General features: G+C 41.6%; 1 protein-coding gene and 1 long non-coding RNA gene across 2 annotated transcripts in view; both read left to right on the top strand.

Annotated features, from left to right (window-relative positions):
* LOC115222855 (serine-rich adhesin for platelets-like) overlaps positions 1-13,635 on the top strand; it is a 24,867-nt gene extending 11,232 nt beyond the window's left edge. Inside the window, exon 2 of the mRNA XM_029793202.2 lies at positions 7,007-13,635. Within this exon, the coding sequence (XP_029649062.1) occupies positions 7,066-12,576 (5,511 nt within the window). The 5' untranslated portion in view covers positions 7,007-7,065 and the 3' untranslated portion in view covers positions 12,577-13,635. The remainder of the gene's footprint in view (positions 1-7,006) is intronic.
* Positions 13,636-15,072: 1,437 nt separating this feature from the next.
* On the top strand, positions 15,073-23,408 carry LOC118767428. Its single transcript, XR_005003349.1, has 2 exons — positions 15,073-16,259; positions 23,350-23,408. It is a non-coding gene; the product is annotated as an uncharacterized LOC118767428 (long non-coding RNA).
* Positions 23,409-25,000: the final 1,592 nt, after the last annotated feature.

The following is a 25,000-nucleotide window of genomic DNA, read 5'->3' as shown; positions in this document are numbered from 1 at the left end:
TATAGACGGTCATGGACGATTCTACGAAGGAAATATAAGTCAGACATGCGCACAACGTGTCCCAGTCATTTCCGTTGATGTATGTATAGCGTGGACTCGATGTTGCTGTTCTATGTTTAATCCTACCTCCCCGGGAGATTGAATGAATTTTCTGTAGCCCCAAGGTGATAGGGGCCTTTTGAGGACTTCGGTGTTTCCACTGTATGTGATCCATATTTTGCAGTATACAAGAGGAAACACGGACTGTCCGATGGACAAGGAGCTTGGTAAGGAGAAGAAGAAGAGGAGGAGGAGGACGACGACGAAGAGGAGGGGAGTTAAAAAGGGTCTCTTTTTGAGTCTTCCAAATGTACGCTGCATATTTTATATACACACATACACACATACACATATGTATATAAACATATATACAAAAATACGTACATATATACATACATACACTTACATACATGCATACACACCAACCTAAAAGCATACATATGCACACACACACACAATACACATACGTACATGCATGTTCATATACACATATAGAAATATTTATATTTTCACACACACACACACATACATGAATACACATATACATTCATACGCTCGCACATATATGCACATGCATACATACATTATTACATATATACATACATATATACATACATACACACACACAAGCATATAGGCATCCACACATACATAGAGTCATTCATCCATATATACATATATGCACATACACACGTACTTAGTAACATATATGCAGACATCATGGCGTGCGTTTAACAGAATCCCCTCGTGTTATAAACATTTCCGTCTCGTCCTCATTTTCCCCTGTAGAAATGATTTCAAATTTTGACACAAGGCCAGCAATTTTGGTGGAGTGGGGTAAGTCGATACGTCGACCCCAGTGTTTAACTGGTACTTGTTTTATCGATCCCGTAAAGGATGAAAGGCAAAATCGACTTCGGCGGAATTTGAACTCTGAATATAAAGACGAACTAAATTCCGCCAAGCAATTTGCCCGGCGCGGTAATGACTGTGCCAGCTCGCCTCCCTATCACGGCGCAATTATTGAAGGAACATGTTCGAAGGGCTAAAACGGTGCGGCACTGTGGCGTTGGTGTTGGGCTTAGCATCCGAAAGTTTGTTCCTTGTTGTAGCGATGACTTGTTGCACCGTTTTTAGTTAAGGATGCTGGTTTTTAGTTAAGGACGCCGAGCCTTCTACAGAAAGGGCACTGAGAGACGTGTTGCTCTTCAAAGTGTGTCATGCAGTGCTTTCGGTTGTCTGGTGGTCGCCCTGATATAACCCATTCTCGGTGGCACTCGTTCGAATGTTGAGTAGTGACGCTATCGATCTGGATGTTATGCGGTTGAGCCTAGGTCGGTAGCCGTTGATTGAAAAGAGCCTCGATTTAGGGCTTACAGGCTGTAGTGGACGCAAACAATACAATTTTACATCTAAGCCAATATGGAGCGACACGGTTTCGGTTCCTGCTGGCGGATCGGTGGATAGCAGTTATTTGTTACCTTGTTGCTGAAGTATGATCCAAAATAGACGTCCAAACGGTGTTAAATAGTCAACTGAGAATTAGTGTGGGCCGAAACCACTGTCTAATTACGACAGAAAATTACGTTGCTGAAGAAAGGAAACGAAAATCCAGCGGTAATTGTTGAAGACTGTCAATTAAAAGGGGGCGGGAGATGATTGTTAAATGACTCTCATAAACAGAGGGAGATAATTTCGAAAAAGATTAAGAATTAATCTCAAAATTAATTTACGTAATTAGGGATATTTATTGTTGTTGTTGGGGATCTTTTCTGTTTGGCTGCCACTTTTCAAGTTCTACAAATTATATTTGTTTCATATTTGGTGTATTGGCGTAGTTTTGTATGATAATAATTGACATGAAATTCATTTTTACCATAAATCATTAAATAAAGTTAATAGTTTTTAAATTTGTAAATTTTGGGTAATTTTAGCAAATCAAAAGCCACAGTAAGCTAAGCTGTTACCAAGTTGCTTATCATTTTTCGCTTATTAAATTCTTAAGACACATGAGGTATGAGGTGGGGTCGTGAGATGTGCTAAAAATAGCTAAAAAGGCCTTAAATCACGTACCAAAATTATTATTATTATTATTATTATTATTATTATTATATTTATTATTATTATTATTATTTACATAACCATATGAATCGTGTGTAGAATACAAATTCGCAAGAATTTTCTGAAAATTTCAAAAAATAAAAAAAAGTTGTGGGAGGGTATATGGCGTGCATAAAGCGGAATCCCGCCAATATTTCATTTTACAGTCTGATATCAAAGCATGTGCCATCGTCGCAATGTTGACAACTAGTACTGTCACGCACAAAATGACGGCTTCCAAATCCTGTTTTCGGATTGGATAAAAACGATCAAACTTTAAACCTCTATAACTCTTTAAAAAAAAAGTTTTTCTGCAAAAAGTGAATTATCTCCTGATACATCAATACACCAAATTTTAAGATTTCCACTAAAGTTTAAAATTTCCACAGCTGTAGCCAAGCAAAAAAAGGATCTTCTTCTTCTTCTTCTTCTTCTTCTTCTTCTTCTTCTTCTTCTTCTTCTTCTTCTTCTTCTTCTTCTTCTTCTTCTTCTTTCTTCCAATCAGGACTCACGCCATTAGCCACAAAGAATAATCTCTAATTCGAGCCTACTCTAAGCTACTAAGAATGCGTGTGGAAACTTGAAGATCCCCCCCACCGCACGTGATAGACTGGCGGTTGCACGGGCGCGAAAGCTCCGAACGTAAACGGTGGCTTTTAACGGGTGGAGACCCGAACCATCCTGGGGTGCAGAGGATTCGCAATCTAGACTAGGGTCTGAAAATTTACCACACCATAGTGGGTTACACCATGGTGCCTCTGTTTTGTGGCAGAAGTAGGAAGAAAGAGAAAGTTGTGGTGAAAGAGTACAGCGGGGTTCACTCCCACCCCCGCTGGAGCCTCGTGGAGCTTAGGTGTTTTTGCTCAATAAACACTCACAATGCCCGGTCTGGGAATCGAAACCGCGTTCTTACGACCGCTAGTCCACTGCACTAACCACTGGGCCATTGCACCTCCACTCCTGTTGTTGTTTCTTTACTGTGACGTCAGACTATGAGTGTGTAAAGTTGAACATTGGTTTCTATATCCTCACCAACGGTGGTGTGCTGGCCGAATCGTTAGAGCGTCGGATAAACTGCTTAGCGGTATTTCTTTCGGCTATGTTTTGCGTTCAAATCCCACCGAAGTCGACTTAATTTATCATCCTTTTGGGTTGATTAAAATAAAGTACCAGTTAAGTACTGATGCCAATGGTATCAACCAATCCTCTCTTTTCAAAATCGAGGGCCACGTGCCTAAATCAGAAACCGTTGAAATTGTAAGTAGTAGTAGTAGTAGTAGTTGTAGTAGTAGTAAAACTCGTAATGGAGGCGGCGGTTGTTAATTTCGTTGCTACGTAATTCTACACTTGAGCTTTGAGTGCCATCAGCTTAATCATCATCATTATCATCACTACCACCACCACCACCACATTCTCATCATCATCATCGTCATTACCATTTCTACAACTCTTACCATCACCACAGTCGCCACCACCGCCACCATCAAGTTCACGTTTCAAACCTCGCTTTAGCTAAAACTCACAAATTTCATCCACCCGCGGATGGACAGATTAACTAATAGCACCAGTCATACATTGGGGGAGCAAAGGGCTTGGTAGTGGTGGTGGGTGCAGACGCAAACGACTACATCCCATCCCTTCCTCGCTGCCAACGCGCCCATCCTTCGCAAATTCTGAATCATATGCTTAGCACATGGTTCCAGGTTCAGTCCCACTGGGTGCCACCTTGGGCAAGTGTCTTCTTCTATGGCCCCAAGTCGACCCAAGCCGTGAATGTATGTAAACATTTATACAAGAAGACGGAATGGACAGGCTTTAATTACAAACCACAGCAATTGTTTCTGTGCCATGGTAACAGCTGTCAGTTGCTGGGTTTTCCTTTATTATATTAACAGAAATCCCTCGACTATCGCGGGTGTTACGTTTCCACCCCCACCACCGCGATAGGTGGAAATCTGCGAAGTAGAAACAGTACTGTGCTCTATATATTTTAAAATCATTTTTATAATTGATATATATTTATTTTATTATAAATGCAAAATACGCCCACGGAGGGATGGAGGTCAGCTTAAATAAGAAAAGGCGACAAGTGAACCGTGAAATGGCGAGAGTTTACTGTGTTAAATAAAAAAAAATTATAAATAATTATTTAGATCTGATCCAGCAGCAGTCTGGTGAGTGAATTGGAAACTAAAAGAAGCCGGTCATCAATCACCTGGCTGCGGCCATGCTGGTGCACTTCTTTGAATCGACCCCAGAAGTTAGCCTGGTATTTATTCAATCGGTCTTTTTTGCCGAGCCGCTAAGTTACGGGGACGTAAACACACCAACACCGGTTGCAAGCAGTTGTAGGACACACACACACACACACATATATATATACGACGGGCTTCTTTCAGTTTCCGTCACAAAATTCCTCTCACAAGGCTTTGATCGACTTGAGGCTACATTAGAAGACACTTGGCCAAGGTGCCATGCAGTGGGGCTTGAACCCGGAACCATGTGGCTGGGAAGCAAACTTATTATTACACAGCCACGCCTCTGTGTGTGTGTGTGGTGTGTGTGTGTGTGTGGTGTCTTTGTGTTTCTTCCCCATGACTGCTTGACAACCGGTGTTGGTTTGTTTACAGTTCGGCATAGGAGAATGACATAAATATCTGATATTAATTCTTTTGACTGCACCCATTGAAAGCGATGCCCCAGCATGGCCGTAGTCTAATGACTGAAACAAGTAAAAGATAAATATATAAACGAAACCACCAGATAATTATTATGCTTCAGTTGATATTTTAATACGAATATCATTTAATTAAATGTATTTCAGTAATTAATTTATTATTCTTAATTATTTTGATTTTTTTGCTATTTTTGTATCAAGTATTTTTGTTTAAACGTTTTCTTTTCTTTTATAACAGCTTTTCTTTTCGAATATAAACAACAACAACAACAAAAGCAATAATAATAATAATAATAATCTGTTATTATTATTATTATTATTAATCATCGCTAATTATCAATCCGAAGAATTATACTTCCTGTCGAAAATACAGAGAAGTGAAAAACGAAACAGAAGAACAACAAATTATAACAAGAAATCTTAAAAAAAAGAGACTTGTCTAAAGTTTTGAAAACTAAAATAATTACTTAAAAAAAAGGAATACACAAAGTAAAAAAGAAAGAAGAAATTAAGACTCACACCCTTCTATCTATCTATCTATCTATCTATCTAATCACTCGTCTTTCTGTCTACACACACTGCCATCTACTTATATATAAATATATATACACCCTCGACATTAACCTCTGTCTCTCTATATATAGCTTAGCAACGAAGCTCCTAATCTCTCTACCAAATTACCAACTATTTCAACACCCTACCTATCTACCTACCCCGAAATATTTCAACACCAACACCGCCAACACGCGCCGAACGGTTGCAACAGCATCCACCATGTTTGTTTATCGGCTGCGTTGCTCTGTTTTGCCAAAAACAGGTGTGTTTCCCTCCTCAGCAAAACTAGAGGCAGCAGCAGATACCGAGTTCTTCTCCAACACCGAACACTGTGCCTGTCATTTCATTACTCAGGTAACTTAAGTAGAAGACTTTCTTCCACAGAAGATTCTCTTCAGATACCCAAACTTAGTTCCTTACATTCACGCCTTCTTAACTTCTTCTTCCTTCGGCTGCAACTCGAACACACAAACACACACGCACACACACACGCACACACACACGCACACACACACACACACACACACACACCACACACACACACACGCACACACACACACACACACACACACACACACACACACACGCACGCACGCCTGCTCGCACGGACTTTGATATATAAACAAACATAAGCACGCGTGTATTTATTTTATACATTCATATAGTCATATACTTATTGAAAGAGTTAAGTGAACGCACGCGCTGTATATATATATATATATACACAAGCAACAGAATCCGCAGTTCTTTTATATACATCTGTATACAACTAACATCGTATAATTTTATCAAGTGATAATCGCACCAATCTATCTATCTGGCTACACACACACATACACACACACACAGATTCAGGCATAAAAAGGGGAGAAAGCACGTGTCCTTACTCTTATACACACACACACGCGCGCGCGCGCGTGCATTCACTCGCTTGCGCGCACTGACGTTGATTTCAAGAGCTACGAGTAAGATAGAAAGAGAGGAAGAAAGAGAGAGAGAGAGAGAGAGAGAGAGAGGAAGGATTGAGTAATAAAGAGAGTGGGTAGGAGGGAAGAGGGTTGGTTAGAGAGGAGTAGGCAGAGTATAAGAAAGAGTGTGAGGGAGGGAGAAGCAGTGAGAGAGGTGGAGTGAGAGCGAGAGGAGGAGGGAATATATAAAATAATTTAAATAGGTGGGAGGGAGGGAGGGACGTTTTTTACGGTGGGAGGAGAGGAAAGACGTGAGGAGTTGAGATAAAAATAAGATAGAGAGGGAGAGAGTAGGAGTGTGAGGCGGAGGTGTCGAACGAGAGGGAGTAGAGAGAAATAGAGATAGAGAGAGAGAGAGAGAGAAAGGGGTTGAGGTGCGTTTAGTGGTGGGGGCGTCGGTGAAAGGTAAGAGAAGCTCTGAAGCGGTAGAAAGGTTTTTTTTATTTTGTTTGTGTGTGTGATTGTAGAGTGTGAAGCGAAACTGTTGAAGAAATCGTTGCATCCAGCACAGACGTCATTTTTAACTTCCCAGCCAACATCGACACCAACACCAACACCACATCGCATCAATTTTCGCGTCAGTTTGCCTCAAATTCCACAGGCTGACACGAACAAAATCAGCAACAACAATAATAACAGCAACAACTCCGACCCACTCACCCCTCCACCGCCAGGAAATATATAAATAAATAGAAACCACGAGCATTTCAGAAAGTGTGAGTAACTATGGCAACGAACCTGAAACTTATGAAGGAGATTAACGAGCAGTTTCTGGTGTGCAAGATCTGCTTCGAGGCGTACAAGAACCCCAAAACGTTGACGTGTCTGCACACCTTTTGCAGCAACTGCTTACAGAAACATGTCGACTCCGAGCAGGAGAGAACCTCTCGTTACACGCTCTACTCACGCCACGTTTATTGTCCAATATGCCGTAAGAAGACGGAGATACCGACCGGAGGAATCCGGAGGTTACCGGATAACTTTCTGGTTTCCAACCTCACAGACGTTCTCAATCGGTTGAAGACTACAAAAGTGCAGCCCTGTGAGATTTGTCACACCGTGCGTAGCAGAAGCAATGAGGCGTGTTCGAAGTGCTTGGAATGTTCCAAACTGATGTGTAAGTCATGCGTGAAGCTTCATATGACAACGAAAGTAACGCAGAACCATAGTTTGTTTGATTTAGAAGGGGAGAAGGACATTGAATGTAAAGCTCATTCCGGGGAGATTGTGCGCTTCTATTGCGAACCTTGTGATGAATGTATTTGTGTGGTTTGCACATTCCAAGAACACCGTGACCACGAAATATGCTCGTTCAACGAGGGTTCAGCCAAATATAAATCGACCATCGAAAACTTACTTAGTCATGGTAAAGACCGCTTGATTGATTTACGAATGAAATTGGGGATGATCAATAAGTGTGAAGGGGCCTTAAAGGATACCAGGGAACGCATACGAGACTTAGCCATCAGTTATATATCGCAAGTGCGCCAAACAGAGAAACAACTTCTGCAGAAAGTAGACGCCATGTTTGGAGATGAGATTCTTGATTTTCTCGAAAATAAATCCTGGCTTCAGGAAAACTTCGATAATTTACAGAACACTTGCAGCCTGGCTGAGATCATCGTCAAAGATAAAGGAATTGAAATTCTTCTTCTCAAAAAAGAACTTCAAAAGAAACTGGATGTCTTACTGCAACCGGATTTACCGGAAGTTCCACAACATTTGGCAACTAATATAAAGTTTGTACCTGGCTTCGTTAAGTTGGGCCACATCAGTGTTCCGGGCCGAGAAGAAGAAGATATGAACATCACCAGCGAAAAAGAAGCGAATTGTTCAGCGTTTAATCGGTCGATGAGGTCTGAGATGAAACATATCGATATGCAGACCGATTGTGTGACATCGATGACAAGTTCCACCACAATGTCGACCGATGTTAACCGGGGAACTGCAGCCTCGCAGACGGCGAAAATAGAAACGGTGAATCGGTTGGCTGGCACCGATACCAACCACACAAGAGATAAATCGACGGAAGTCTATTGGATTGATCCAAAGTCACGTGGAACAATGACTGACCCACCACAGAGTCGGTCAAGGAGGAGTCAGACGTATTTGAATGACGATGCAAATATTACATCGATCTGCGAGACTTTGAAGAAGAATGTCACCACTGAATCAAAATCCATGGAAACGGAAGTGAGTATATCGTCTCTCGATGACGTCAGTACTGAAGATCTGCTGCTGCTGCAACGAGCCAAAAAATCTGGTTTGGAAATACAAAGTCTTTTATCTCCTTCACGAGGTCCAGCAGACAAACAGCCGGCCAGAACTGAAGAAAAAGGTATTGGAGAGGGTTCAGTTCTCACAAGCTGTGCGTCGATCAATACGGACAAGGTATTGATTTGTGACCGTAGGGTTAGTTCGCATCTTTCGCATGACTCCGGGTCTTGCAGTCCTGTCGTCGACAGAAAATCTCGCAGACTCAGCGCCGATATCCTTGCTTTGCAGCAGAAGTTTTCTGAACCTCACGTGCCTCGCTACCAAGATAGTGGCAAATCTTCCCCTCCATCTCCCAGCACGCCCCCAACCCCGACACGGTCATCTGGGCGTGGAAGTCCAGAGAGCACCCACTCTCGCAACGGTCAGAAGGAGACGAGAAATATGGAAACCGATACTTCATCTTTACTCTCGTCACAGATTACCACCCAGGGAACATCTACGGATGCAGTGAAAACGGCCAGTGCCTCGAGCGAGGTCAAACCGACCACTATTTCGGTGGGGGTCAGTGTCAGACCGAACTATAAAGACACTGGAACCGGTGACCAAATACTCACCTTAGAAGAGAAAGTATTTGTTGACGGTGAGACGTCTCCAATAAATGATTTGCCTGGAATTCTATTCGAAGACATTGAAGGATCCACAAATCGTTGCTTGTCGGCCACATCGGCATCGAAACGGTCATCCAGCTGTTTTAGTGACGTTTGCACCGAAACAGAATCGCTAAAGATGAGGGATTCGCAGACTCTGACGTCAGTGTTAAAGACGGTCGATAACTGGACACTGACGGACCGCACAGAATTCATCAACACCGCCACATCACCCATCTTAATACCGATGTGTGAAGTCGGAGTTTCAACGTTGAATCCGGTGCTCGTCAGTCAAGGAATGTCGACGGAGGCGGTGGAGCATGCCGACTGCCAAACTGAAACCAGTATATTCACACAGGACAGTGAGACGTTGACTGACAGAGTGATCTCTACTGATGCACAGACCAACATCCACATCCACAGTGAGGACAGTCAAACGTGGATCGATTGCAGCACGCAATCGGAGACGGGAACCATGACGGAGACAGATGCAGGGACCAGCACCATTGAAGATTTTTTACTTTTAGCCGAAGGGGAACCGAGCGGAGATATAGCTAACATATCGGAGGTTATTGATTCCGACCAAGGGGCCAGCGAGGACGATATTTTCTTCGAACTTACAGAAGACGATGACGATCGAATGATGCACCAGTGTGTTCGAGGCTGGAATAATACGATGACTTTGCTGGAATCAATGGAGAACCACAACACGTCCCTTTGTAACAAGTGCTGTCTCCAGAAACCCGTTGAAGTGGCGCATAGGGCCACGATGTCGTCGCCCACCCTGACTCACGATCAAGGGACTATGGTTCTATCCTTCAACACGGCACTAACAGAGTTCACTGACCGCAATGTCCAAACCATTCAGACCGCCGTGGCGGACAAGTCGATCGAAGCAGCTTTCAGCGACCCTCCGGGAAACTCGAACCTGGTCGCTGCCGAATGCAACGACGTTGCAACTTCGACCGAGTCGCTCGCCTACATGGGTCTGATGAGTGAGGTCGACATCAACGACCTCTATCTCTTGCCCGACTCGGCGTTCGATTTGCACTCGGATACAGATACGGCCAACTCCGAGTACGATTCGGACACACAGATCGAGATGGTGGACAGCGAGACTTCTATGGAGAATAGTCAGAGTGTTGAGGCTGGCACTCAAACTCCGATGATCACTGAGAGTGAAGGGCAATCACTGGGTCAGGAACCGGACCCACAGACGTTGTTGCAGATGATAAACGATGATGATTCGAAACATCTAGTGAGTATAGGGGTAAATACCATGCGTAAGGTAACCTATGAAAAGGAGACTAGCACACAGTCACGATATCTCTTTTCCAAAGGAACCATGACTTTCTATTTGAATAAATCAGATAAATCAACCGGTTCCAACAGGTCTTCGATCGCTTCCAGGAACAGCTTACTGATCGATCGTGTGGACAAGGACACAATGACATGCAGTGGTGGTACAAGTGAGAAGGGAGTTTCCACTGACTCATCACAGCTCAATGAACAGGTAGCGGCTTGTATCAACAAGTTGAAAAATGTTCGCGATAAACTACAGAGCCCTACTTCGAAACAGGCCCCTGAGATTGGGGAACTGTCGCCGAAATCGTTGGCCAGAAAAAGCAAGCCCGAGTTGAAAGACTTACTGGGGTCTACCAGCACCACCGAGTCAAGCAGCGTTGACTCGGTTGGAACTGTTTCTGCGACGACATCAGGTTCCGAACCCTGTTCTCTGACGACCCCAACAACAACAACAAGACCAAAGAGTTCTTTATTTTCGTCTCCGTTGTTAGCGTTTTCTTCAACATCAACTTCGGTGACGTCATCAGGACATGGCGACAATAAACATTCGAGCTGTCCCGCAGCAGCAACGACGGCGTCAGCAACGGCGATAACAATGAGTTGCAGTGTCGGCTGTTCAACGACTTTATTAACAACGATGGCTTCGTCAAACAACACAATGTCCACGTCACTGTCGTCTGCTTCGCCATTGAGCGATAATCAACGAATCAGCGAGAGAACCACAACTCGAAAAGCGCAGCCAATCACCACATTAAAATGTAGATACAAAGACGTCAACGCCGCTGCCAATGGCCTCGATAAAAGCCAGACTCTTCCGCGTCAGTTTAGTGCACCAACTAATGATTTGCAGTTACAACAACAACAACAGCAACTACAACAACAACAACTGCAACAACAACAAGCTGGTTTATTAAATTCTTCTCCAAGTCGTCTGCCTTTGTTGCGGTACAACTCGGCACCCGGAAAAATTGTCACAGTTCCCAAACACGCCCCCCCTAAAGATCTTAGTGTCTCCCCACAAACCTCGCCAAAGTCCACAAGTAAAATACCAACGACCAGGAAACTTAACGAATCCCAGAAAGACACTATAAAAGATTACTACACAATAACTAATGCAAAACCAACAAACCAGCTACCATCGCTACCGGCAATCACTGAGACTCGGACCCCGCCCGGCTGTTCAGACCCTTCTGACTTGACTACCATGTCAAACTGTTATTCGAACTCCATGTCAGATTCATGCCCAGCACAAACCTTCTCCACTTTGTCTCCTACCTGTACATCTCTGACCGCTGACGACACTTCTGTCGAGCCAGCCTCTCCAGCTACCGGCAAAAGGAACACGTTAGCGACACCAGATAGTCCATGTATAAGCGGCAGTAGTAGAGAATGTTCCCCTCAGACCCGGAAAACTGGCTTCATGCAGCGACTTCTCACTCGAAAACCAAAGAAAGACACTTCAAATGATTCCAGCAAAAGGCAACAACGTCACCACCAGCGACCAGATTCCTCACCTGCCTCCGTATCGACATCGTCCAGTTCTTCAGCTCTGTCTATCAATGATTCCAAAAGTGCTACACCTTCTCCGAAGTCGCCACCAAAAAGCGGTCTGAGAGTGGGCAAGAAAGCCATGTCACCATCGCCAACATCGTCTTCAAAGACGTCAAGCACCAACGCCAATACCAACAGACCTACAAGTGCCATTAATATGACGAACTCCGCGTCTCCGGCTTCCTCTGCGCAAGCAGCGGACGATAAAACGGCCAAATCGAAGAAAAGCCGTCCGTTTGTCTACATGCGACAGAGAATATTTTCGATCCAACACGATAACGAAGACAGTCCGGAGAGGAGGGCACGAGCGTTGGAACGTCAGAAGAAAACTGAGAAGAAGACGGAAAAGAAAAAAACAGGTTCGAGTGCAACTGACGGTAGCAACAGTAGCAGCAGTCCTGGTCTGAGAAGAGATCGATGTGAAGGAAACGGTAAAAATGGTCAGGGTCTGATCAAAACGAACGGAGAAGCGAATTTGTTGACGGTGGAAGGGCAATCATTTGCTGATGTGTGCTGAGAACTTATACATTTATAGATGCATATACACATAGATGCATGCATGCATACAACATATAATATATATATATATATGTATGTATGTATATAAAATGAAAATAGTGATGATAAAGGACGATAAAAGTTGTAGTAACAATATTTATATTGATGATGATGATGATGATGATGGTTACACGAAGAGAGATACCAAAGGAATAGTTCCGTGTCTGCTTCCTCTGACTCCATTTTCACACAGACGACGTTACAAGGTGAAGTGTCATACGGCAGTCAGTGCGGGGTGGGGTGGGGGACTTCGTTAGCATATCTAACTGAAAACCTGGAAGAAGGAAGAGGGGGAGGAGAAGGGAGAGGAAGAGTTGAAGGGAGAGAGGGAGAAGAAGGAGATATTGAGACAGAGAAGCCGGTAAGACGTGTCGGTCATGGTGGAATAGATCATTTCTAAATGTTACTATGACCACCCCTAGCAAGACTTGAACCCGGCACTGTGAGATATTGAAATATTACAGTGTAGCGACATTATCGTCGCCACCATACCATCGACATCAGTACTCTATCCAGGGCAATTGCACTCAGTCTCCCACTGAATAGGGATATATCATGCGACACTCATCCATGTGGTGTTCAACCATGTGGGAATGTGCACCATGGAATTTTGTATTGTGGTATTTTAACATGTGGTACCATGTGGTATGATAACTTGCGGTATTATTCCATGTGGCCTTCTACTATACGGTATTATAACATGTAGTAGTATACCGTGTGGAAACGGACCATATACCATAGTACCGTGTGGTACTATAAAAATATTGTGTTGTACCATGTGCTGTATTGTACCATGCGGTGTGATAACATGTATAATAGCACCATGTAGTACTGTATTACGGGATACCGTACCATGTGGAATTCTATGTTGGAATATTCTGCTGCAACATGGCGGTCGATTGGCAGAATCGCCAGAACGTCGAACAAAATGCTTTATTTGTTCCGACTTTCTGCGTTTCGAGTTCGAAACCCGCTGCAGTCAATTTTGTTTTTTATCCTCTCGGGGTCCAAAAAAAAAGGACAGATTCATAACTGAGTGTCAGCCTGTCTCTCGCTCCAGCACTCACATTCTGGGAGTTCAGCTGGGTTAAATGAGGGAGGACTGAGAAGGTATCGATCTCGATTTGTGCATCCCACTTCATGAAACGAAGAATGGAGTACGCGATTCCATCCAGGTGGTATTCTACCCTGCTATTCTACCCAATGGCCTGCGGTATTTTAGTGGAGTGTCTTTACCATGGACATAACACAGGGTACGATCCACAGCTCTCCCTCTCCGACACTCTTTCTTCTCCCCTACCCCTCCTCCTCTTTTTCTGCTTGCTGAGTGTTCAGTACTTCCACATAAATCTTCACCAGACAGTCAGCCATCCGTGCCAACCTCTACATTTCATATTATTGTGCCAAATATTTCTGTGGGACGTTGTAAAACTAAAACAAGGCAACAAATTATTCGTTAATGATTTGCTGTTGTTGTTATTGTTGTTGCGGTTGCTATTGTTGTTGTTCTTTTCAATTTACGGATCGTCCACTTCTCCCTTCTCAACATACATTGAGTATCTGAAGGCACGACGAAGCTGCAACTCCTCAGCCGTCGAAACTACTCGATACTCACCATATTAATAATTTCAATACTCTTGTGACCAATAAGTTCGGGAGGGGCATGAAGCCCACCGATTCTCATTCCTCTACACGAAGTAAATATACGTGAGACGTATTCGGTCATATCTTTTAGAAATATGTTTCAAAAGAAAAAGGAAAAAATCACAAACATTAAGCACAAATACACACACGATACGTACACACACACACACACACACGTGTGTGTGTGTGTGTATATATATATATGTGTGTGTGTGTATGTATGCATGTATATATATATATATATTTATATACATACACACATATGTATACATATATATATATACATATATATCTTATATATATATATATATATATATATTATATGTATGTATATATATGTATATATCTATATATATATGTATGTATATATATATATATATATATTATATATATATATATATAATATATATATATATATATATATATCGTAAAATAACTTCGTTTTCTTGATGCTTTGAAACATGTAGCATGAAATCGTGCTTTGAAACATGTAGCATGAAAAGATGATACATGTGACTCTGGTTTTATAAGCGAGGTGACATTTCACCATTATACACCAACTATATATATATATATAATATATATATATATATATATATATATATATATATATATATATATATGTATATATCTATATATATATGTATATATATATATATATATATATATTATATATATATATATATATATATATATATATATATATATATACATATATATATATATATATTATATATATATATATATATATATATATATATATATATATATATATATATGTATATATATATATATGTGTGTGGGTGTGTGTGTGTGTGTGTGTATGTGTATATATATACATACACACACACTTTATATAACCAAGATACTTCTCGAAATGAACCTCTTCAAGGAATTTATTTAAAATAAACAATCAAGGTACACAAAAAGTAAAGAAAAAAAACTTGCATTACGGCATCACCACCACAACAACATTAACATCAACAACACAAATTAGAACAACAAGAAACGCACCAAACATGGTTAGGGTTGTGCTTTAATCTCAATTTTTTTTTCGTATTTTTTAAAATAATCTTTAGAGATGTTTCTAAATTCTAAACAAAAGAAAATTGTTTATTTTCGTCGTAAGGAAATCGTTTGTTTCATCCTCCGTTTCGTGATTCTAGATAAACGTGACAAGTTTATATCACTAGTAAGACAAATACAGAGTGGTGTAGACAGGATAGCAAGGACGAGACCTATATATATATATGTATATATATATAGGTGTATAAGGGATAGATAGAGGGGTGTGTGTATGGAGTGTGTGAGTATATGGAAAGAGGGATATCTAGAGTTTAAAGAAAACGATAGATAGATCGATGCTCTTAAAATTAGTACCCCGCCCCTTACCTATCCCAGTAAAACGTGGGTTAGAGAACGTTAGGAGGAAGAACCGCAGGCGATTGTCACTTGCTAACATATATATTTATATATATATGTATATATATATATATGTGTATATATATGTATATATATATATAGTGTATGTGCTTATGTGTGTATATATTTATACACATATTAAACACGCTGTATATGCTATAATGAATTATACGCGGGCATGTTGCGTTCGCACACCTATTTAAATCAATTCTACGCACAGAAATGCAATCATAAGCCCAATATCAGACACAGAAATGCTCATAAACACATGTATCGTTGTAAAGTTAGCTGCGCACAAACACAATTCACCCCGACACACATAATCAAACAGGCACCTATGTATACATAGGGATATGTACATATATACACACACAACTGTTTTATACTCCTGTTATGACAATCACGTGTTTGACGTTACCATGGATATTACAATATGAAGAAAATCGATAAGCGGAAGCGATGAAGAGGCCGGAAGTTTGAGAGAAGCCATTGGATAACTTACATCGAGGCAACCCTTCTCCATTTGGGGTGAAGTATCCCCTGGATATATCATCGTGGGATTGTATCAAGACGAAGGTGAGTGGTGAGATGTTTAATGCACTTGTTTCTGTGATGTTGTGACGTTCATGCAGTTCTTGTAGAGCCGAGTGAGGCAGTTCTTTTGGTTTATTTTAACGGAATTGCTTCTCAATTCTTTTTATCTTTTACCTGCTTTTTGTCAAGTTTGTCGTCGTCGTCATCATCATCATCATCATCGTCGTCGTCGTCGTGTCGATGTCACAGTCGCACCAATCATATTCATTATGGTATTAAGTTACGTTCCTGGCAACAACTTATTGATTGTTGTTAAAAGAAATATCTGAGGAGCGGGGGCTGCTTTGTCTTTTACTGGTTTGATTAGTTAAAGGACAGCGTTCTTCACTTTTTCTGATTAGGGCCTTCCACCCTGGCAGCAGAAAGGGCAGAATGGTATTTTCTCGGATTAGCGAGAGAGAGAGAGAGAGAGAGAGAGAGAGAGAGATAGATAGATAGAGAGAGAGAGAGAGAGAGATAGAGAGAGAGAGAGAGAGAGAGGAACGAATTACTTACAGTAGAGTGGACCCTAGTAAACCCATCCTAGGTTTTAATGATAAGGTTTTTAAACCGGGTGGTGGTTTGATGAATTGGAAGCGAGGAACAGATCCTTTGTCCAATATCAGGATCCCAAAGACTCAAGTGGAGGAGTTCTATAAAGGTCGCAGATTCGGTTCTGTTTGTAGTATTACTACGATTGTTATATCTAGAAAGTTCGACACAGTTGGCATATTCAGTTTGTGTGTGGTGTGTGATGTATTGTTGCTGGGACTTCGAAGGAATTCTCGTCTTAGATTTTATACAATTGGTTTGGTATTCGATTCAAATTCTTTAATCGCTCAGTTCTCTCCAGCAACCCCCATCTCTCTTCCTGTCCCCTCTCTATCTCCTGCCAGTCAGAACAATGTCACCCTCACCGATTGGACATTTGTCAATATGTGGAGCTTTTTTTTAACTGGAAGTTTTATCTTTCACTCATAATGGCACACTCAATATAGGTGCTTGACAGCGCATCTGTACCCTTGTCTCATAAAGGTACCTTTAATATAGATCTCAAACACTGCCTTTCATTAGCTTCCAGCCTGCGACTATCATCAGATTTCAAACTCCAGATTTCCAAGTCGTAGGTTCTGATTTCAAAGAAACATGGGCGTTGTTCCAGTCTCATGTGATGGGTTTGCGGGTTGAAAGCTCAACCAATTCAGATTGCATCTCTTACACTTTCAAACGTTGTAGATGTTGGTTTGACCTGTCTTTCCATATCTTTGAAATTATTTGGTTCCATAGAGCTGAAAAAGCAAACACTGTATGGTTGTGTGGTAAGAAGTTTGCTTCCCAACCACATGGTTCTGGGTTCAATCCCATTGTGCAGCTCATTGGACAAGTGTCTTCTAGTATGGCCCCGTGTCAAGCAATGCCTTGTGAGTGGATTTGGTAGACGGAAACCCGTTGTGCGCGCGCACACACACACACACACCACACACACACACACACTCGGCAAAAGGGACCGATAGAATAAGTACCAGGTTTTAAAAAATGCTACTGGGGTCAATCTGTTCAACTAAACCCTTCAAGGTGGTGCCCCAGCATGGCCACAGTCCAATGACTGAAATAAGCAAAATATATTCTACTTCCCAACAGTCCAGTGGAATCAGCATTTTGCTAAATCAGAGGACCCCCCCCCCACTTAAGACCATTTCTGTCTACACACCGTCTTTGAATTTGGTTTTTCTCTTTAATGAATATTTCTAAAATGTCCGTGGATGTTAGGGTTGTGTCGGCCAGTGTATCTAGGAGAAGAGGAAATAACCACTCTGAAATGCAGGCATTCCACAGTCTGGGAAGGGGATGCTGTCGGCTGATTCAGTCCATTTACACCTATTTCTCTACTGCGAGAAATTTTCTCCGTGACTAAATACAGAGACTGACTTTCTTACGGGTTCAAATATGCTTCAAGCACATTTGAACTGGTAACGAGTTGGTATTTAATCACTTCACTGCTTACTGCTGCCACGCTGTATTTTATTTATTTTATTTATAGCGAAACCAGTCATTGAACGATGACATCAATATCATAAGAGGGATCTGTCTCTTGAGTCAGTTCACAGTGCCTGCTTTTTCAGTATCTGCTGCTGAACATGAGATAACCACTCCGAAATGCAGGCATTCCACAGTCTGGATACTCTGATGTTGTGGGTTGACTCAATGTATTTACACCTATCTGCCTGTCTACTGGGAGATATTTTCTTCATGACAAAATACAGTGAATAGCTTTCTTAGGGTTTCAAGTATATTTGAAGAGGTAACAAGTTTGTATTTGTACACATCACTGCTTAATGGTGTCACCCTGTAGTATATCTAATCTCTGATTTGGGATGCGAAATGGAGATGGAGCCGGTGAGGGCCCATTCTATCAGGCGCCCATCCATGATTGCAGCACATAGAGTATTGTTGTATTGTGCCCTTATACTTCATATCACCCTTGGGTATACACCCTGTTGCTGCCGTTATCCTTTCTTCTTTCTTGGGCCTTCCGCCCACCCCAGAAGGAGAAGGGCTTTATGAGATATGATGACAGCCTAAAGGCAGTTTTAAAGACATTAAAATAATGAGAAACAACAAAGACACAAAATGATTTGACTTGTGTGTTGGTGACGTCAATCTGACGGGCTTCCATACAGTTTCCGTGTCCCCAAATATGACTCGAAGCTAAAGTAAAGTTATTTGCCCCAAATGGCATGCAGTAGGATCGAATCCAGGACCTCGTGATTGGAGAGCGAAACCCTTAACCACTTGGCCATGCATACGTCTAATATATACTACTACTACTACTTATAAATTTGTTTCAGTCATTAGACTGCGGCCATGCTGGGGCATCACCTTGAAGAAATTTTTGTCGAATAAATCAAGCTTCATACTTATTTTTCTTAAACTTGATACTGTCGGTATCTTTTGTCGAACCACTAGGTTATGGGATGTAAACTAACCAACACCGGGTGTCAAGTGATGGTATGGGACAAACACAGACACAAAGATATATACATATACACATATGTAGAATGGGCTTCTTTCAGTTTCCGTCTACCAAACCCAGTCACAAGGCTTTGGTCGTCCCGAGGCTATAGTAGTAGGCACTTGTCCAGGGTGTCATGCAATGGAACTGAACCTGGGACCATGCTGTTGGGAAGCAAACGCTGCGATATATATGTGTATGAGTGTGTGTGTGTGTGTGTGTGTGTGTGTGTAATAAGTAAGTATATTGGTGGAATAGCGGGATCGTCAGAGCGTCGGTGAAAATGCTTTGCGATATTTCTTCCACCTCTTTACGTAGAGTTCAAATCCCGCTGGGGTCAACTGTCTTTCACCCTTATGTGGTTGATAAAAATAAATTTCCAGTCAAGGACTGGGGTCGGTAGCAGTGCCTAAACTCCTTCCCTTCACTCAAAAAAATCGTATCTTACACCATTGTTTCTCTCTCTCTCTCTTTATATATAGATATATAGAGAGGAAGAGAGAGACAGACAGAGAAAGAGAGAGAGAGAGAGAGAGAGAGAGAGAGAGAGAGAGAGAGAGAGAGAGAGAGAGAGAGAGAATTTCTGTTGTTTGGGAATTATAAACCTTCCCTTCTGAGTCTCTGGTCGTTTATTTTCCATAAGAACGAGCTTCTCTGCTGTGAACTTACCATTCACCTTTTCACTCGGTGATGGCTATTTAAATATTCCCCACTCTCGTAAAATTTACACACACACACACACACACACACACGCGCGCGCGCGAAGGGGTGCTGAAAAATTCATGGCTTTAAGGATGTCACAAAAGGCCTGGCTGGAGGCCCAACATCCCAAGTTCTTTTACAGGGCTTAGAAAAACTGAAGGACCAACGCAATAAGTGTGTGAATCTGAGAGGGGAATATCGTGAGTGAGATCACAATTAACTGATCCGCCTGTGTTTTCTTTTACCCAAAGCCAGGAACTTTTCAGCACCCCCTCGTACGTGTGTGTGGTGTGTGTGTGTGTGTGTGTGATTATTATAGACAGACAGACAGATAGATAGATATACGATAGCTGCATACGGACAGATATTGATTATTGAAGAAAAATGTTATCGCATATTTAAATATAGTTACTGATATTGATTTCTGATTAATATAAGTTACCAATACTATCGTCAGTGACTTTTATCTAGGGGTGTGCGCGCAGGTGGGAGATCTTTGCTTCTTTCTTTTATTCTCGTCTTGAGACAAAAAAGGAAAAAGAACAGCTAAGAGGCACAGTGGTGTAATCCTCAAACTGCAATCTTACATTGCTTTTTATCTCTCTCTTCTCTCTGTATATGTGTGTATATGCATTGCACACACACACACACATATATATATATATATGTACATATGAATATATATACAGTATATACAAGCATAGACACACACACACACACACACACACCACACACACACACACACACACACACACACACACATATATATATACATGCAGCCATGCTGGGGCACCGCCTTGTGAAATTTTAGTCGATGCACCATTTGAGAGTGGCCGTTGCCAGTACCACCTAACTGGCCCCCGTGCCGGTGGGTGGCATGTAAAAGCACCCAATACACTCACGGAGTGGTTAGTGTTAGGAAGGGCATCCAGCTGTAGAAATTCTGCCAGATCAAACTCTTCTGGTGCAGCCATCTAGTTCGCCAGCCCTCAGTCCAATCGTCCAACCCATGCTAGCATGGAAAGCGGACGTTAAACGATGATGATGATGATGTAGTCGTACCAATTTTTTTTAAGCCTGGTACTTATTCTATTGGAATCTTTTGCGGAACCGCTGAGTTAAGGGGATGTAAACACACCAACACTGGTTGCCAAGACACAAAGACACACACACGCACACGTCCTGTTGGATCACCTTTGTGGCTTCATTATATGTTTTCGGCTGTTTTGTAAGGAGGATGTCGGTTCGTTTTGGAAGTGTCTTCAGGAAATCAAGTGACACCACAAGAGTTCGAATCTCAATCGTTCCCATCGACAGTCATTTTGGGGCAACGATAAACAGCAGCCGTTGATTCTGTTTAGTTTAAATAAATCGTATAGAAATGATTAAAGGAATCCCGCGGGGTTTTTGGTAGCAGAATAAATCTTTATTCGAGCGCAAAACTAAAGTGAGAAGAACTGGTGCCCTCCTAGATAGTCCACAGGTCTGATTATTCTGTTGATGTTCATGGTGGTACTACAGTTGGTGGGGTTATGTGGCTTATTACATAAGGGGAGTAGAATCTATGGTAGTGGTGGTGGTGGTGGTGGTGATGGATGATACAGAGAGAGAGGGGAGACTTTGCATCAGTGAACTAAAAGCCATAGTGTGTCAGTAGAGGAATATTTGACAATCTGCTGGATGGCTTTTTTTTTTTAATAATAGGCTGGAATGTCAGTGTCGGATGTTTTATTCAAGCACAACATGACCATACTGGAGCACCGTCTTCATGGCTGTGTATCATCTTACTTGCTGGAAAAGTGCTTCAATATCGGTCTTGAACTTTTGAAACGTTCAGCCACCGGTCAAGATTGACCTATTTGTCCGACACCAAAGAGAGATCTCGATCTCTTGTCACTTCCTTCCTCACCATTCAAACCACCGTCAAGGTTTTGCATTTCACCTTTTCAGGGTCGATAAAGTAAGTACCAGTTGAATAATGGGAATCGATGTAATCGATTCCGACTCCCCTCAGACTTCAGGTTTTGCGCCTTTATTAGCCTTAGCTCAGCCCTAGATCCCAATCATTAAGGAACAGTTTTGGCTACAAAATCCTATATCTTTTATCACTCCTCCAGGTGGCGCTGACAACGTCTCCTCTTCATATTTTCATTTACTCTCTAGCAGTGACAACGCCAAAACAAATGTTTGAGAACAATATCTTTCATTCTTGAACAGTTGATGTTGTTCTTCTGGAGTCTTCAGTTGGTCTTTGAACCGTTTCTCAAGTCTTGAAGTTAGGTGTGGGCCATTGGCTGCCGAGGATTCTACGAAGGAAACGCGAGTCACACATGCGCACTACGTGTTCGAACCATCTCAGTTGATTTATTTATAGCATAGACTAAAAATGAGAGGGAATGTGTGTGGCAGAGAGAGAGAGAGAGAGAGAGAGAATGGATGGGAAAGTAATGTTAAACCTAGTTGCCAATTACGAGTGTGTAAAACGAAAAATCTGTTACTTAGCTTCCTGATCAAAGTCGGTCCATCCGTGACCATCCCATCGTTGTCTTATTTGAAGTGAACCGAGTACCACATGTGTCCTTTTCTTTGATTGCAAGCTTTGATTTGATGGTGATTTGGCTGTTATTTCCAGCAGGTAGAGTAACCAGTTAGATACTCATAGGCTTCAGATCAGACACGTTTTTTCCGTTCAATAGCAGTATGTAGGGGGAGGGGACCGTAGGAGGGGTAAGTTAGAGGGGGCAGGATTGGTTTAGAGGTCGTTGTTGTTATTGTTGTCGTTTTGTCCTGCAGACCAATCAAAAGCGTTCCATCTGTGATCACCTCGTCCTTTATTGACACAGTGTATCTAGGATTACGTTACCCAATGTATATTTACTTTTAAAGACGACGCTGTCTGTGTGTATGTGTGTATGTGTAGGTTTGTACGCTTGTGTATGTATGTGTATGCATCTGCATGTGTGAGTGTGTGCATGTGTATGTTTATGTGTGTGTGTGTGTGTGTATAAGTGTGTGCATGCACATGTGTCAGTGTTGACTGTAAAACAGACGCCAAATGTGGTAATCTGGAACATCTTTTGTGCCAACAGATGTTCAGTACAAACTAGCTACTTGTCCATCTGTTGTGCCTCTCGCTATATATGGAATACAGAATGATTTAGTTGTTTGTATGTCGTGTATCTGTTGTGCCACCCAATGTACAATAGACGACAGTGTCGTTATTTGTAGATCTGTTGTGCCGCCAGATGTCCTATTGGGCATCTGGTGGCACAGTATTATTTACATCAAGAGCAACAATATATTCATATTTTCTCTGCCAACACACGTTTTTGTCTTTAATTCGACATTTTCTAATCAACATTTTTTCTACATTTCCAGACAACATCTGAAGCCATCAACACATCAGAGGAAGAGACAAACAGACACGAAGAACGAGAAGAAAATATAATGAAAGGAGGATAATTATAACAACGACAGCAACAACAACCACAATAACAATAGCAGCAAGAACAACAACACGTCTCATAACAAACCTGACACGAAATCGTGTTTGGGAAAGGGCAGTTTGCTCCTAAAAGGGAGTAGGAGTAAGAAGAGGAGGAGGCAGAAGAAGAAGAAGAAGAAGAAGAAGAGTAGGAGTTTATTTATTAGTCGAAAGAGAGATGGTTTTTCAATTAGATAAGAGTGAACAGCATTACTACATACATATTTATTATATACGATCTATAAAGCAGTGTACATAGATATTTATACATACAGTAATATAAAAAGTCTATATAAATAAACACATATATATATATATAGTATATATTTATAATATATATATATATATATTATATATGTAGAAAGAAATTGTGTTATATTTGTGTTTGCGTTATTTCTGTCATTTCCTATCTCCGTTGCACACCTTCCATCTGCAAATTATAAATATTATGATTGTTACGTAACTCTGAGCTTCTTGAAACAGCTGTTGAGTATATATTTGCATTCATCTTTGTGAATATATGTAGAGATACGTGTGTGTGTGTGTGTGTGTGTTGTATGTATGGATATACGAGTCAAGCCTGATTGTGTTTACTCACTTCATCCCTCCCCTCTCTATACAGACACACACACACACACACACACACACACACATACACACACACACACACACACACACACATACACACACACACACACACACGACAGTACCGAAGAGTGAGAATGAGTGTTCAACACCGCATTTGGTTGATAAGACAACCAATACTAAACCAAAATCTAGGGTCAATGCAAGGAAGATAATAATTAAGAAAGTCTTACCTCCCCTTGTCTATGTACTATTTTGAAGTCTTCATAGTCTCGCGTAACCACATGTATTCTCATTCGAAAAGGGGACAGTTTCCAACATTCCGAAGTGGATCGCTTGAAAATTGTAGGGGTCTTTTCTCCATGATACCATTTGGTGCCTTCTTAATCCAGAAAAAAGTAGCTTGCTTACCAACCACATGGTTCCGGGTTCAGTCCCACTGTGTGGCACCTTTGGAAAGTGTTTTCTGCTATAGTCTCAGGCTGACCAAAGCCTTGTGAGTGGGTTTGGTTGATGGAAACTGAAAGAAGCGCGTCGTATATATTTAAATAAATAAATGAATATATATAAATAAATAAATGTGTGTGTATGTTTGTGTGTTTATCCCCAGCTGGTGCTGGTGTGTTTACGTCCCTCAAACTTAGCAGTTTGGCAAAGGTAACCAATAGAATAAGTACTTGGCTTACAAAGTATAAGTCCTGGGGTGGATTTGCTTGATTAAAGGCGGTGCTCCAGCATGGCCAAAGTCAAATGACTGAAACAAGTAAACACATAAAAGAATATATACGTGTGTGTGTGTGTGTGTGTGTGTGTGTGTGTTTGATAAGTTTAGATAATGTTTCAAGGTGAAACACCTGTATTAAAAAAAAAGAAGACCAAGCATACCTTGTTTGTTCTCTCTATCTTTCTCCCCCACTCTCTCTTTCTCTCTGCGCGCACGTGAGTGTGACTGTATGGCAA

Source organism: Octopus sinensis, linkage group LG21 (genome assembly GCF_006345805.1).
Source record: "Octopus sinensis linkage group LG21, ASM634580v1, whole genome shotgun sequence".
Taxonomy (NCBI): Eukaryota; Metazoa; Mollusca; class Cephalopoda; order Octopoda; family Octopodidae; genus Octopus; species Octopus sinensis.
The sequence above is the reverse complement of the archived record's forward strand: the minus strand, read 5'-3'. Positions and strand labels throughout refer to the sequence as shown.